The following is a 17,017-nucleotide window of genomic DNA, read 5'->3' on the forward strand; positions in this document are numbered from 1 at the left end:
AATGTATGTAAGGTTTCAAATTTGTTTCAAAGTCAGTTGCTGGAATAATTGTTCCATTGATAATGGTTTTTGACTACAACAATTTTTACTGTCTCCCTCTCTTCTCAACCAGAGACATTAAACTAAATCCTGTCCTACAGATCACAGCTTGGTCTTGTGACTGTTAACAAATATTTATCATCTGTTGTACAATCAGGCGAAATGGACAAAATACACTGTTTATTTGGCCTTCTTAATATTCTGGGTATGAATCCAGCCAGGATCATTTTTGCCTTTCATCCTCATAGGGCCAATAAAATAAAGCATTATTGAAGTACTAGGGTCAACTGAATCTACTATACCCCTCTCCAAATTTTATGTTTAGTGTCTATGTTAGAAACTGTGGTAAGTGGCAGTAGCTGGGAGAATTGATAGAAGAGCAAACAAAAGGTCTTTCAATGTTGAAGTTCCTCTAAGTTGACATAGGTCGATAAAGTATCAACTAATTACTGGAGTAGATTCAATCATGCTAATATCAACCTTTTAGTATTTATAATCTGACCATATCAAGCCCAAATATTCTATCTATTGTATGTTCAAACCAACCAGATCCAACCTCTCACACCTAACCTACAATGTCTTTGTATAAATAAACAATCACATCATTGAAATCTTAAAGCTATGAGATAATGCAAATAAATTAGCATCACATTTGACAGAGTGATTTGAATGCTAAAGGGTTAAGTAGAAAGCAGAGGTGATGTAGTGTTGATCAATATCTTATAGTATTTATCATCATCATCATTAATATTCAGGTAAATGTGATACACTGTTAGAAACATTTGGTGATTTTCCTCAGTAGATTTTATCTTACACTGTTGCAAGGTACTAGTAATATACCGAGGTCAAATTAATCAGCTCCACATCTCTCCATGAAACCAATGACACCGTGCCAATATTTTCAAGACAGCAGCATTGCATTGGCAGGATATGTGTTTTATAATCTTTAGTTATCTGATTGGGAGTCAACTTTTCTTTCAATTCTTCTGAGGTTGGTTATGTCCCAGTAATAAACTGGACATTGTTTCAACTCCACATACAATTTTCGAACATTTTACTGATGTAAAGCACCATTAGTGACACCATTTGTAGAAAAATGGTAGACGAAGTTAGGTGTCTCACTTTTGGTTTAAATTCAAACAAGATAAGGCACTGCATTTATGCCCTCCGACTACCAGTATTAACATCACCATGATGTGAATGACATTAAGTTATCAGTCGCCATAATGCCATAACAACACCAATTATCATTATTATATTTGCAATTTGCATTTGATGCAAGTTCCTTTCATACATATGACACTAATACTCTTGCAAAAACAAAACAAAAAAAAAAGTGAATATCATACTTAGCCCCCACCCTCATCACCACCCTTTCATGACTTTACACCTAAAGAAATATAGCTCTAAGTTTTATCTTGAAATAATCAAGAATTTGTATAGGATAAGTAAAATACCTAACTTTTTCATTATTTTGTATATTAAGCCAGTATTTGAACTACAAATTAAAAAACTCATATACTAAATAATGACTGAAGGTTTTAATTTAAGTATCAATAATTTTTGTAACATCAAGTTGAGGGTAGACTTAGGCAGGTTTAGTATAAAAAAAGAGTTAATTAGTGGCATTGCTGCATTGACAGAAATAGTTCTTTGTGAAATAGGTGAGGGTGTTTTTCTCTTCCTTATTCAGTTGTTCGAGGAAAGCCCACATCATAGCTTTTATGTGTTCCAAAATACTGTGATATACTTAAGACAACAAAATTAACTAGCATAGCACAAGAGCAGAAATTTCATGAGATGGCCAGATTTATTTGTTTTAAATATATCTTAGTGATTAATAGTGTTGTTGGTTATAGGTTTCAAATCTGAAAGCCAAACTAGAATAACTACAACAGCTAGTTTATTTTACTGATCCCAGAAGGATGACAGATGAACTGGAATAACTACAACTGCTAGTTTAATGATCCTGGAAGAACAATAGATAAACTAGAATGATGACTGTTTGCTTATTTTATTGATTCTAGAAGGATGACAGTTAAACTGAAATAACTACAACTGCTAGTTTATAGATCTGGGTAAGATGGCAGGTCAAGTTAACCATGGTGTGATTTGAACAGAGAATATAAAGAGACTTTAAAGTAAATAATGATTTCTAACAAAGGTAGAAATAGTGGTGAAGATGTATGAACACTGGTTTATTAGTGGTACCTTATCAACCCCACAGAGAATGAGAGGCAAAGTTACTACAAAGGGGTTTAAACTTAGAGAACTAACAGTTATGACTAAGTAAGATGTGCAGTCCCCTTCCCCTATCATACTTAGTAATTAGAGTAATCCTTTCTACTAGAGGCACAAGGTCTGAAATTTGGCGGGACTCAAGTGCTCGACTGGTAGTACTTTATTTTATTGACCCTGAAAGAATGAAAGGCAAATTGACCCCATGGAATTTGAACACAACATAAAGCTAGAAGAAAAACCACTAAGCATTTTGTCTGGTATATTAATAATTCTGTCAGCCTGCCACAAAACAAAACAAAAAACTATACATTAATTAATATTTGCTTCATTTAAAACAGCTAAAATAGAATTGCCACAACCTTGTAGGTTATTCACAAAAAAAAAAAGGACAATTGACAGAATTGATGCTATTAAATTATTGCTACTCATTTTACTGATGTCCAGAAGAATGAAAGGTAAAGTTCATGCTAACAAGATTTAAACTTGGAACAGAAAAAACTTATTATTATGGTTTATTATCATCATCATCATTATAATTATTAGAATTATTATTACTGAAGTGGATTAGCAGAATCATTAGAGCATTAGAAAATCCTACTTAAGTCAAGTTTGCCTTTTGTCCCTAACCCTAGACTTTAAAATTGTTGGTATTGTGCCTAAATTAGAAATTTTTATAAGTACCACTGACACTATTACTAAGATGGTGGAGAATTTGCAGAATCAGAAAAGTTATTAGATAAATTATTAGGCCGTATTATGTCCCTCTGCATTAGAATTCAAATCTTGTTGAAGACTAGAATTTACAGCTTTTTGTCTACATTATCAATGAATTCTTATTAGAAACAAGAGCACATTATATTATATATATATATATATATATATATCATCATCGTCTAACGTCCGCTTTCTATGCTGGCATGGGTTGGACAGTTTGACTGGGGACTGGTGAGCCAGATGGCTGCACCAGGCTCCAATCTGATCTGGCAGTTTCTACCTTCCTAACACACACACATATATATATATATATATATATATATATATATATATATATATAATGTGTGTGTGTGTGTGTGTGTGTGAAAGAGAGAGGGAGGGAGGAAGAACAAAAAGTACACTAATAGAAATTGAAGTTTTAGATCTTGCTCTCTTCAACATTTGAGCCCAAAAGAGGTTTGTCGACATACTAAATGTACATGTGTGTGGCAGTACAAGATAATCTAATGATTCAAACCACAAAAGAGTTGCCATAACTTTGATCAAAGCTAACAAAACAGGCTGATACAGTTAAAATTTACATTAAGCAGTGATGTGCACACAAAGAACTTAAGATTCTTTACAAATCTTGAAGAATTTAAGAGCATCTATGTGGTTGCTCGAGCTGCATGAAATAGCAGTTAAATTTCCTTCATGCCAGACCATACTGCCATAAGAGTAAAAAGTTGGATAATTATGGCTGGAATGCCTTTGACCATTTATCTCAGGGACTAAACAATAAACCAATGCAAGCAGATAAGGTAAAGAGTACCAACACAGCTAAGAGAAATACCATTTAATACAGTTTATTGAGAAACATTGACATAGCTTACATTCACATGAAGTACAGGTATATGAACAAGAATATTAACAAATCTCTCTTACACACAGACAATTAAACAAAAGTGCTAAGAGATAACCATAATTAACATCATAAACTGATATACAGAATTAAAAATGTCAACAGCATTTCAACAGAATAAACTCAGAATATGCTTTTGTTTATAATGATTTCGTCAGCGAAACATGGACTTCCCTGTGCTTATTGGTGTAGTGACAATAGAGTCACTAAGTTAAAGCACATGATTAGTACAGGATTTAATGTTTTTAATTCTGATGGTAATTCTTGAATAACTTACAGACTACAAACAGGGTACAGAGTTGAAATGCACAAGCTTGTCGGGTAGATTAGTCTAGCATTTTAGTGTCACAACCAGTGTGTCCTATTAGCTTTCTTACTTCAATCAGGGCCAAAAGGAGAAAATAAGGAAATGTTAAGTAAATTCTAATTCAACAGGAACTGTCTAATTATCTAATTAAGTGTTGTTAGAAGCATAACAATTGCCAGAGTGAAAGTGACTATCATGATCAGAAGTTCAACCTCACTACTACCAAACAACAATACTAAAGGTAAAGTATTGTGTGGTCCGAAGCAAAGAGACATCAGAACTCTTAACAAGAACACTGGGTAAGCAGCCAGATGGAAGAACCGATTCAATAAAAACTAAGGAAGGGAACTTCTGAAGTTGGTAGTTTTAATCCCCTTCGGTGGCTAAAGTCAAGGGAGCACTAGATGTTTGACAGGGTCATGATTTTTGTTTTGAAATATATTTAAACCAGGCACACCACTTAAATTTTAAACAGATTTTCAAAAACGATTTTGTTAGGATTAGAATAATGAGTAAGACAGTTATTGGAGAACAGAAAACATAATTGACGATGTACTAAGATTTAATATAACTTGATTTGGTAAGTCCTCACCACCTTTTATATCAATTATATATGTGTGTGTGTGTACGTTTGTCTAGACATTACACAATGTCTGCAAATGAGCATAAATTGGAATACGAATGAGGTTGTTCATTTCCAGTCTTCCATGAAAAACTGTTTGGATCTGAGAAAAAGTTACTTTACTTGGAAACAAGCGATGGTTGGCTACATAAAGGGCATCTGGTCACAGAAAAGTCTACTTCAAGAAACTCCATATGACCCATGCAAACATGTATGTGTGTGTGTGTATATATATATATATATATATATATATATATATACACACACACACACATATATATACACACAAAGCATATATATACATACATATGTACACATACATACATATACATAACATATGTACACATACATACATATACATGTATATATTCACATACAAATGCACAAATATGTACATATATATACATGCACACATAAATATATACACATGTGTACATACATATACACATACGCTTCATTTTTACATACAATTTTTTTCATGGAAGGATGTTAAGACAAATTAATTACTGAGGCACTGTTTGACAGCTGGATACCCCACCTGTTGCTAACCCTTACCCGTTTCTCAAGTAAGGGATGTCATTTCACGTTTTCAAATATAGGAAGCAAGCAGACAATTTGTTGATAAAAACGACAAGAACATCACCCACAGAAAAGTGTAAACAAACATACAGGCACATAAATATATCAATACATACACACACACACACATATATACATATACATGATGAACTGCCTTCAGTATCCATCTACGAAGTTCAATTATAAGGGGTTAGTCAACCTAGAACTGTACTTGAACACACCTCCCCAATGTGCTGTGCAGTGGAACTGAAGAGACCAAGTGGTTAGGAAACATCTCTTTACAGAGCTATGCCTACACCAATTGCATATAAATATTAATACACACACACATACTACGTATAAATGCATATCTACACAAATATATATATATATATATATATATATATATATATTGTATGTGCATGAGTGTGTGTGAGAGAGAAAGAGTATATTTTTATCTCCTTGTTTTGACTTTGTATGAAAGTTACAAATGAATGTCAGTGTCATCCAAGCAGTGCCATTCATTTACAATATTGTGCAAATACATGCTTGTGTCCAAGGAAATGTAACTGTGTTTGGAAACAGGTGAGGTTAGCAACTGAAGGGTGTCAACCTATAATAAATCTGCCTCACTCCATGCAAGCATACAAAAGACAATGTTAAAAGAATGAGATATATACATACATATATATATATATGCATACACACATTGTTCATATGATCTATAAGAGACAGCTACAACATCAGTGCAAGGCTGAGAGAGCCAAAGAGGTGTCCTGTAAATATCTGATACCAACTCCACCCTACTGTTAAAAACAAAAAAAGACTTACAGCCTGTTAAAATTTAAAGCCAAAACTCCACCAACAGGTCTCAAAATCAGTTTTGACCCTCCTTGCAGAGTTTCACTTGGAAGCCTTAGATACACATATGTAAGAACACATTCTCATATTTCACCCACAATGCATCAGCCAGTCCAAGGCCAGATAAGACACGTGCCTAATGTACTACCCTTTGGTATGGAATTGAAAACTATTTGGTTATAAAGCAATCTTCATTATAACCTACAGGCTGGTTATTATTAGGAATGTGCATATATTTTGCATTTGTGAAGACGCCCTCTCTTAAATTTAACATATATGTATATGTATACATACACAAACACATGTATATCCTCTTTTTAACTCTGTATGATTTCTAAACACCACTGGCTGTGAAAAGTAATGGTGGATCACAGCAAAATTATTTCATCTCAAAGTACAAAATGCTACAAACTTCAACAATGTATACTTACTTCGGACAATTTTGTTCCTTATGGATATTAAAGGGTTCTGAAGCTTTAAAAGAGCACTCATTTCCCATCGGTTAGAAGTTCCGAGAGAGCTTTTAGAATTATTATACATTCCATAAGTCTGGTCAGTCAAAGAATATCCACTTGCATTTGAAGACGCAAGTGACTGTTTTGATACAGAATTTCCTTCAGGACACACGTCCGTCGTTGATCGGCATGCTTTGATCTTAGAAGAGTAACGGTTGTTAATGCTTCCATATTTGTCTTCTGTTGATGACAGTTTGGAATCTGTGTTGAGCTCATCACATGGCAATAATAACTGACTATTACTATTACTGTTATTGCTACTACTACACATAGGAGTGAGCAAATCAGAAACAAACAAACAGGGTTCTGATATAACATTATCCTCTTCTAGTAAACTCACACTTCCAGTGTCTTGTGGGGTCATTGATCGTGATATTGACACTGTCGATGCCACGGACTCCAGCCCTGGAGAATTACTGTCCATTTCAGTTTCGGTTTCGTTTCTTAAGCTAGACACTCCACTATCAACACTGCTTTCTCCCACTGCAAATATATTGCAACTAGTCTTTTCAGGAGGCAACGAATTCATCGTAGTCCTCATCGTCCTTTTCGGAGGTGTCCGTAGGTTTTGAAATTTAGTTTTTTTCCGTTTCGAAGAATAACTTATTACTATGTTTCTATTTGGCTTTAGGCGAGTTCTTCGTTTTTTGGCAAGACAATGTGTAGGGTCTTTTGAGTTCTGATGATGCACTGCCGAGGATGGCGATGAAGATGGTGTCGAGAGGTTATCACAGTCACAATGCTGACTTGACGCATCACCTAGAAATAAAGAAAAAATTACTGTAATTCAAGCAACAACAATAGATGTCACAGAAGATGGTGAATACAACAGCCACTGCAAGATTAGAATTATGCCGGAGAGAATACATAGTTTATAAACAGGATAAATTAAACGAATGGATTAAAGTGCTTTATTTGTTTGGCAATCCTTCGGTAGAAGACGACGACGTCATTCACCCTTTTCTCAGCCTAGCCTTTTTATCTATATACCATGAGGAACCCTGTGTGGGTGAATAAAGTTGTTTACTAGTACAGAAGGATTACCATTTTCTTTTTATTTACAGTGAATTATTTTAACCAGCTCATAATGGGTTAGAACACTTAAACCGTAATAATTCTTTAAAACGACCGCGAACACCAAGAGTCCAACATCCTTCCCCCACATCTTCAGTTAATCATACCAAAACATAGCGCTGCCAACATGGCTATGAATTTTGAGGGAAGGGTTGGTTAACTGATTAAATTGATTCCGGAAGACTGAAACTCAAAGTTGACCTTGGAGGGATTTGAACTCAAAACAACCGGAAAAACATCGCAAAGCATTTTGTGCGACAATTTAAGATCCTGCTGTAGTATGTGTGTGTATGTGGGGGGTGTACATACACAGACGACAGGCAGAAAAGAATAAATTAAAATAAACTTAGTCTTTGAAATAAACCCTTTCCTCAGTGAAAAAAAAACACCTAAAAACATGAGTTTGGGCTGACATGAAATTCCTTGAATACGGGAGGAATTTCTAGAATGTTCACTAATTCCTTTCAATAAAAGTGAAAGAGAGCAAAAAAACGAAATAACCGTTGCCTGAGCAGCTGACCAACTTGAGATTCGAACTTTTGATCTACATGATAGCAGACGTACAATGTTTTTTTAAAAATCCTATACCAAAATATGGGGAAGAGGGAGAACAAGAACACGTGTCTAAGAGTAATAAAGCTGATTTTACAACAAAGGATCTCACAAAATTCGCAGAACTATAATATATATACATATATATGTGTGTATGCGTGTGTGTGCTCTTCTGTAATAGTGAAAGAGAGGGAAGAAAGTTTGAGAAAAGTTTCCCACTAAAACTTACAATAAAAACAAGAAATATAGGGAAGAAGTGGAGAAGGTAGAAGGGTGGTGAGTAAAGTGACATAAGACAATAAGACCGAGTAGGAAGGAAAATGGTAAGAGTAATAAGATAGTCCAGAGGAAGGAGGGGAGTAAAGAAGACTAATAAAAATCATAACAGACGACCTGTCGCAAAAACAAATGACAAAACGAAGTAGTGACGAACAATTAAAGACGTGACGTCAATTAATCGACCGTAGCAACACACACACACACACACAAGGATAAATAAGGTATTAAGAGAGGGTGGTGAAGGTGGTGGTTGATAAAGACTAAGCTACGTCAAACTAAGATAAATCACATCATCATCATCAATAGGTAGACAAACTGACACTTACAATAAGACAGTGAGCTCGGAATACGTGGAGACATCAAAATTGTCGACCAGACAACATCAGATTAGTTCTTTAAAATACTGCTATCACGCACTTGCTCTTTCTCTCACCCTGCCTGCCTCTCTCTCTCTTTCCTCCTCGGCCCCATACCCACGCAGAAACACACTGATCGTGTGAGAGAGTGGGTTGGAGTTTGTAGTCCACCTCCTCTCACTGTATGTACGCAGTCGTCACCACTCACCTCTAACACTGCCCTACCATTTACTATCTATACCACCACTACCGCCATATACTATCTAAACCATTCCAAACCACCACCGCCACCACTAAAGAAGCCATCAGTCACTGGGTAGAGCTGGAAGTAAGAGTCATGTTGATCCAAAACTGATGACGACAGTTGACGGGAAGACATACAAAGCTGTATGTATGTGTAGCTAGATAGATACTCACACACACATAGGAAGGTTTGGATAGAAAGGGTTTGAGTAAATATATACACTTAAGAGGGGAAAAAAGAGGAGTAACAAATTTACAGATAGGCGAGAGAAAACAAACCGAAGTAGGAGGAAGAGCAAGAGAAGGCGAAGGAGGTAAAGATGAGAGGCGGTAGAAATATATTAGTGCCAAATTTAGACACTTCTTAAAAGTCAGATTGACTATCGGACATTGTTCCCACTCATACACACAACACATTTTCTGTTGTTTTTTTTTTTTTTATTACTGCTTCACATGAAGAAAAGATGTACTCGACACATTGCAAGATAGAATTATTGCACACAGCTGGTACTTTCTTCTGCCGCTGCTCAGAGTTTATTAGTTTCCTATTTTATAAATAGACAGGAGTACCTGAGGGAGTGTACAAGGAGAAAGAAGACACAGGGAGAGATGTAAAAGGAAGCGAGAGCACTTGTTAACGGAGAATATCCTAAGTCGTCATAGAAACCACTGTACTCCCTCTCTCACTATAACAGAAAGAAATGACAAGATACAATGAGAATAATAAAACACACACACACAAGCCAACAAAGGCCACAATAACTATACTATTAGTGATAGCAACAGTACTAATAGTAGTACTACTATACTATTACTACTACTGTTGCTACAACCGTCGTAATAATGGCGAATATGTGATGACTTCAACAGCGGAAGGTAACTGTATGACACCACTAAACAGCGTACTATCACAAATAACAGTAATATATTGAGTATGGTTCGATTTGTTATACAGGCATCTCCCTTCCTCCACCAAAATTGGTCATGTGCGCAGAATTTTTTTTTTCTTTTTACTACAGTTAGACTGATACCAGATACCGTTAAAACAATTACTACTACGACGTCGACGGATACACTACAGACTTATATACTATCACCACAGCAGAACGAAGCCCTACTACTACCACTACTATCACTATTGATAACACTACCACTACTACGAACATAACCACATCATAGCCAACTGCTGCTACTGCCAGTGATAGCACCGCTACCATCACCACCACCTGCTAAATTATTACTACTAGTACCACCACCACCATAACTTGCTAGTAATACTACTAAAACCTGCTGCTGCTACTACTACTACAACTACTACTGGCAGCAACAACTGCTGGCGCCACGTGAGGAAGTCTGCAGAGGTAGAAAATAAAGCACAAGACCCACTGCTCGATTTATTGCGTGTATATGTGTGTATGTATACATGAATGTATGTATGTACATGTCCGCTTATGTGAGCTTATATACACACATGCTGAATAGAGAGTGACAGCTGAATGATATGAGGATTTTTAATGTGCCAGTGTTCCAGGGTAGCAAGATAGTCTTTTGTGTTGGTATACTGAGGTAAAGACAAGAAAACAGCCACACAAAACAACCACCACTACCGCCACCATAAAGATAACAACAGGAACGACGATGAGAGGTGGCCACACAGGAATGGAAAGTTGACATGCATCTTCTCACCTCAGACATGATGTAAAGCATTGCTGCCAACGCCTACTGCACTAAAAGCTGCAATGACTGCAGATAATATATCCATAAAGCCCAGCTTGATGGAGTAGTAGTCAATGGCTGCCTTGCATTGCTACTAAACCAACATCCATATATTCTCCATCTTCATCATCCCGTATACACATGCACACACGTGCAAGTGTGTGTAATGTATATGGATATTAGTAATGTGTAAGTAGCGAGTATGTATATATGAGTAATGTGTTTGTATATGTTAATATATATATATATATATATATACAAGTATGTGAGAGTAATCTATGTATGTAGCCAGTGAGTCAAGAAGATGGCGATCCCACATTTGTCATTGCAGCAAGAAAATATTTTACAGTAGTGGTGTTGATTGTGTACAGATAGGGAGAGGGGGGAACAGGAAGGAATACCAATGAAGATGGTAACAGAAGACAATCAAATCACACAAGTGTTTGAATATACACGGTCGCTGTTATCTCGTGTGACCTACGTTGAATGTCGACCTAATAAACTACACTTAAACAGGTGGATTGGTACTCATTAGGATTACATACAAACACACACGTGTTAGTATACCCTCACACACTTATAAAAAGAAAGCCGACGGATTGCAATTATATACAGTTCATTCAACAGAGTAAACATTCTACCGAAAATAGGGGCTAAATCTTGCCGAGCTTAATTCTGCCTTTCATCCTTCTGGGGTTGATAAAATAGAATACCAGTCGATGGCATCGACTAACCACTTCCTTCAAAAATTGCTGGCCTTGAGGAGTGAGCATGGGTCTTGTGAAAACATTCCCTTTAATGCAAAATGATTTTCCCCTTTAAATTACATAGACCGATGGTTACATAAATAATAGAGCACAGATATGACATTCGTGACTAATTTAGAGCAAACATGTGCCAAACAATTATTAACCGCAGAGCAACATGTGATGAGAACACGGAAAACACGATAGTCAAGTTTGTTTTTGTGTCGAGCGTGAAAAAGTTCGTGAGAACTTTCTCTTCGCTACCAGTTTATTACATACCCACACACACATATATATACATCTATTTATACAAACATACACATTAATATATACATACAAAAATATACATAGAATCGTATATACACAAACTACATATCTATTTATTTGTATATATTGTATTTGTACTTCACTTACCCGGGTGGCCGCGGTGGAGGCTATGACAGTGTAAGAGTCTACAGCTAATGGAGAGTGCCTCTTGCAAGGAATAAAACAACAGTGCAGTCCTGCCAATATGGTGCAGTAGCAGCACCTTTAAGGTGTTCTGATCACAGTAAAGGTCCGTCTCACTTTGGTGAGATCTTAAACATTTCATTTCCTATGTCCGTTGATACAAAGAATTACGAGCATCTTTTACGACCAAAAACCAAAGAATAACAATAACCCAAAGAATTAAAACAAACACATTCACAAATAAATAAATCAAAGCAGTCAACAAGTCCCACAGCAAATTTGTGTGTAATCCTGTCTACAAACAAATTTCGATCTAATGACCTATTAGTTCAGTCAAATAATCATCATCAATGGTAGTAATAAAACCATAAACAAACTACTTATTTTTAGAGTGTACTCCTGGTTCCTACTCTTTTAGTTGTTATATTGGTGTTGATTTTTTAAATCTCCATCGGGTGGGCGGATGGAATCTTGCCAAAGTTGCCGTCCTTTTTATTTGTTTCTTTTTTTTATTTTTTTAAATATCAGGGCTTTTTTTTTTCGCTTTCAATCCTTATTTCACCTCCTTCACATTTATGTACTCGCCAACTGTAGCGAAATCGGGAAGATTAACTTGGTTAACAGTATTTCAACATCGTATATAGCTTTACTCCACAGATGTGTGTATAACTGTATGTACATGTATCTGTAGAATGTAAATAGTGAGTGTGCGTATAGACAAACACTAATGTAAAAAGGAGAAAGAGTAGCAAGTGCGCGCCAAGTATTGTTTATCACTGATGTATTAGTCAACATTACCAACAGGAACTCGAGCAACAATAGAGAAAAGGCGTAGAATGAATAAACTACACTAACTGATTACAATATATTACGTATACATGTAAGCATATAGGTTGAAGAATAAATTACAGTAGATTAGCTGATAGTATTTCTTACGTAGGAGGAATCAAAAGACTTCGGTTCCGGATTCCTCCGCACCCTACGTCTAAACAGAACAACTGCACGAACCGGTGACTGACCACACAGTGAACCAATCAGATAATTGTCCGACACACACACATATACATACATACATACATATATATAAACACACACACACACATACATACACATGCGCATTACACGGTGTTGCTTCCCCCTGACGTCAACATGAGACACCAAGATTTCTGTCCCTCTATCTTCCATGATTGTTATATAAGAAGGCTAATCTGGTATCAATTTTAGAGAATGCTATAATATATATATGTAAAGATGTGTGTGAGACAAAATTTATAATAAGTCTGTGAAAGGGTGTATAACAAAATTTATAACAAGTGTGTGTGTGTGTTCGCGCACGAGAATGTTATGGCAAGATCTGAAAATAGCTCAATGCTTACTCAATATATCGATTTTTCTGACTGAACCCCAAGCCACAAATTTATAGGGAGACAAGCATAGTTGATGGAATAAACACCAAGCACATGACTTTTTTTTGTTATTTTTTTTTTTACTTCACATGAGGAAAAAATACCACAAAGCATTTTATTTGGCACTGTTGTTGTTTAGTTTGTCATCCTTAAGGAATTGAGAATAATTATTTTTTATAGGATTGACATGGCGGAGGTCGTGAGTGGTGGTGGTGTATGCATATCACTCACCTATACATTCACTGCCTCCAATCAATCTTAACCTTTCCCCACTTCCTCTTGAATTACAGGTAATTGTCATCAGCTTTATCAAGGTACGTAATTAGGGCAGGTTCACTACCACCACCACCACCGCTATCCTTACTTCCTACGCACTCTGCATAACCGAAGATCCTTATCACAGAAAGACAAGGACTATTAAATTCCAGCTGTAAACTGGATATCTTAATGCTAATTAATTAAAGACATTAAAATTATTAATATTGTCGTTGCCCTTCTTTTTAAAGGTAATGAATGATATACGGTATTTAGTTACATTACTATGTTTCAAATTCAAATCCTGCAAGGTCGAACTTGCATTTTCTTCACGGGGTAGATAAAATTTACCAAAATAAGTACTAGTTATCATTACATCATCAATTGCCACCTTCCCTCAAAATGACTAGCCTTGTCCTTGTTACAAACTATAATTAGTTACAATCTATTTTATTTTACACTCTATTGTTGTTATATCATTGCAGCAAGTTGGCAGGATCTTTAACTATAAGACATTTCTTCTAGTTTTACATTCTGAGTTCGAATTTCACTGAGGTGGATTTTGCCTGTCATCCTTCCAGAATTGATAAAATAACTGTTTAGTACTGGGGCCGAGGTAGTCAACTATGCCCCTCTCCACAAATTTCAGGACTTGCACCAATAGTAGAAAAGATTATTATTATTATAAAGGTAGGAAGATGGCAGAATTTTTAACAGGCTGGACAAAATGCTAAGCCTAATTTCTTCCAGCTTTATGTTCTGAGTTCGAGGTTAATAAGATAAATACCAGTCAATCACTGAAGTCAATGTGACCAATAAGCCCTAGTACCCATAATTTCAGGCCTTCCACCTATGGTAGAAAGAATTATTATCATTTCTTTTTTAAGGCATTGAGCTGGCAGAATCGTTAGCACACTGGGCAAAATGCTTAGCAGCATTTCATCCATCTTTATAGTCTGGGTTCAAGTTCTGCTGAGGTTGACTTTCCCTTTCACCCTTCGGGGAGAATAAATTAAGTACCAGTGAAACTCTGGGGTCAATGTAATTGACTAGTCCCCTCCCTCGAAATTTCAGACCTTGTGCCTTTAGTAGAAAGGATTATTATTTAGGCAGCGAACTGGCAGAATCGTTAGCCCGCTGGGCAAAATGCTTAACAGCATTTCATCCATCTTTACATTCTTAGCTCAAATTCCGTAGCGGATGACTTTGCCTTTCATCCTTTCAGGGTCGATGAAATAAGTGCCAGCTACAAACTGAGGTTAATGTGATTGACTTCCCCCACCCACCAAAACAATTTCAGGCCTCGTGCTTATAGCAAAAAGGGTTATTATTATAATGTGGCAAATAAAAGAAATTATGAAGCAAGCAGACACAATCAGTAACACATTGAACAAAATGGTGAACAACATTCTTCTGGCTCTTTATATCCACCAAGTTCAATTTTGCTTTTCATCTTTCTTAGGTACTACTTCTTTTAAAAACTATTACAATAAAGACAGAACTGGAATCTGAGTTCAAATCTCTGTGGAGCTTCACATGGCCTTTTTTTCTTTCAACTGCAGGTTGTTCTAATCACTATTCATTAGCCCCAACTTATCAAACCTATGATCAAAGATGTTCCAATTGTGACCATCTCCAAACATTAACATCACTGTCTGAGCCCAGAAATATTTTGTTACATGAACAACTGATGATAATTTTGTGCATAGACACAAGGCCAAACATTTAGAGAAGAATCAAATATACAGACTCGTGATTTCTTTGGTATTTTATCATATTGATTACAGAAGTCAATACAAAAAATTAATCCTGGAAAGATTTGGACTCAGAATGTCATACAGCAATTTTGAAGGAAGGGTGTCAGTCAATATCATTGATCCTAACATTTAACTGGTTCAGCAACCCAAAAAAGATGAAAAGCAAAGTTGACGTTGGTAGGAGTTGAACTCAGAATGTAAAGAGACATTACTACTAAATACCACTTGGCATTTTGTCCAATGCTTTAAAATTTTTGCCAATCCCCTAACATGTATACAAATGAATAATATAGGCATAGGTTTGATATTTTGGAGAAGGAATAGTCAATTAGTAGGATCCTAGTAGTTGATTGGTACAATTTTAATAAATTCAGGAAAAAATAATAAAAACAAAGTCCACTTTGATGGAAATAAAGCTCTCAAAATAAAGGGAGATACACAAACCTTTCTGCCACACACCAAATCCTAAGCTAAAACATATCTTGTTTGGATCTAATAAAAATCCATGAAAATAATACAGCATACAAAACACACATTTTTATTGTTTGCCGAAAGTTGGAAAAGATCAAATAAAATCTGTGACAAAAGTTATGTTGAAGCCTGCTTCACTGGCTCACATGTACACTTGCATAAAACAGAGCATAATCTAAGTGAGATTTGGTTGCTATTTCTAATAATCTACTATTAAGTCAAACTTTAAAAAAAAAAACCTATTTAAGAAAAGTGTTCCATCTGTGACCGTTCAAGCATTTATTCAAAGATAAGTGTTCTAGAATTAGGATTACATTATCTGTTTCCTAATGTTTTTAAGACAGTAAAGTGAGATTTTAAGGAAGATTTGGTTGCTATTTTTAGTAAATCAAATAAATCAAATCCTGAACATTATGGTGTGTGGAAAATAAGGTGAAACATTGAGGGAGAAATTTATAGCTACAATTAAATACAGACTGTTGTTACAGTTAGGTAAAAACTGTAAAAAGATAACCACATTATATAATGTTTAATATTTGACTTTCGAGTTCACTTCTTGTTTTTGACCTTCATTTGAAGGTTAATTAAATCACTGCTAAGTTTCAGAATATACTGAGAGCATATGTTCTATTAATCACATCAACTTGCCTGACAAATAAACCCTGGTCCCAATGATAACATAGTATAGCTATCACTCACAACTGAGTATGACTTGATATTATGTTCCATATATTTTCACTGACTGTTTTAGGTGTCCATGTAGTCATGAGAAGACATAGACATCCTGTTGGCTTTCCCACTTCTTTGCCAACAGAACATCCAGGATATAATAGTTAAAAGGAGACAGAACTGCACCAAAACTGCTACTTATTTTTAGCTAAGCAAACTGGAGCAATATGAAATCAAGTGACTTGCTCAACGAAGCAATACATTATCTAGTCCAGGAATTGAGCC

At 35.7% G+C, this 17,017-nt stretch overlaps 1 protein-coding gene across 3 annotated transcripts in view; it reads right to left on the reverse strand.

Annotated features, from left to right (window-relative positions):
* LOC115210952 overlaps nucleotides 1–17,017 on the reverse strand; it is a 157,602-nt gene that overhangs the window by 29,847 nt on the left and 110,738 nt on the right. For all 3 annotated transcript variants that reach the window (XM_029779749.2, XM_036502202.1, XM_029779748.2), the window contains one exon: nucleotides 6,675–7,517. In XM_029779749.2, the coding sequence (XP_029635609.1) occupies nucleotides 6,675–7,517 (843 nt within the window). The remainder of the gene's footprint in view (nucleotides 1–6,674; nucleotides 7,518–17,017) is intronic.

The sequence above is a fragment of the Octopus sinensis genome, linkage group LG4 (genome assembly GCF_006345805.1).
Source record: "Octopus sinensis linkage group LG4, ASM634580v1, whole genome shotgun sequence".
Classification (NCBI taxonomy): domain Eukaryota; kingdom Metazoa; phylum Mollusca; class Cephalopoda; order Octopoda; family Octopodidae; genus Octopus; species Octopus sinensis.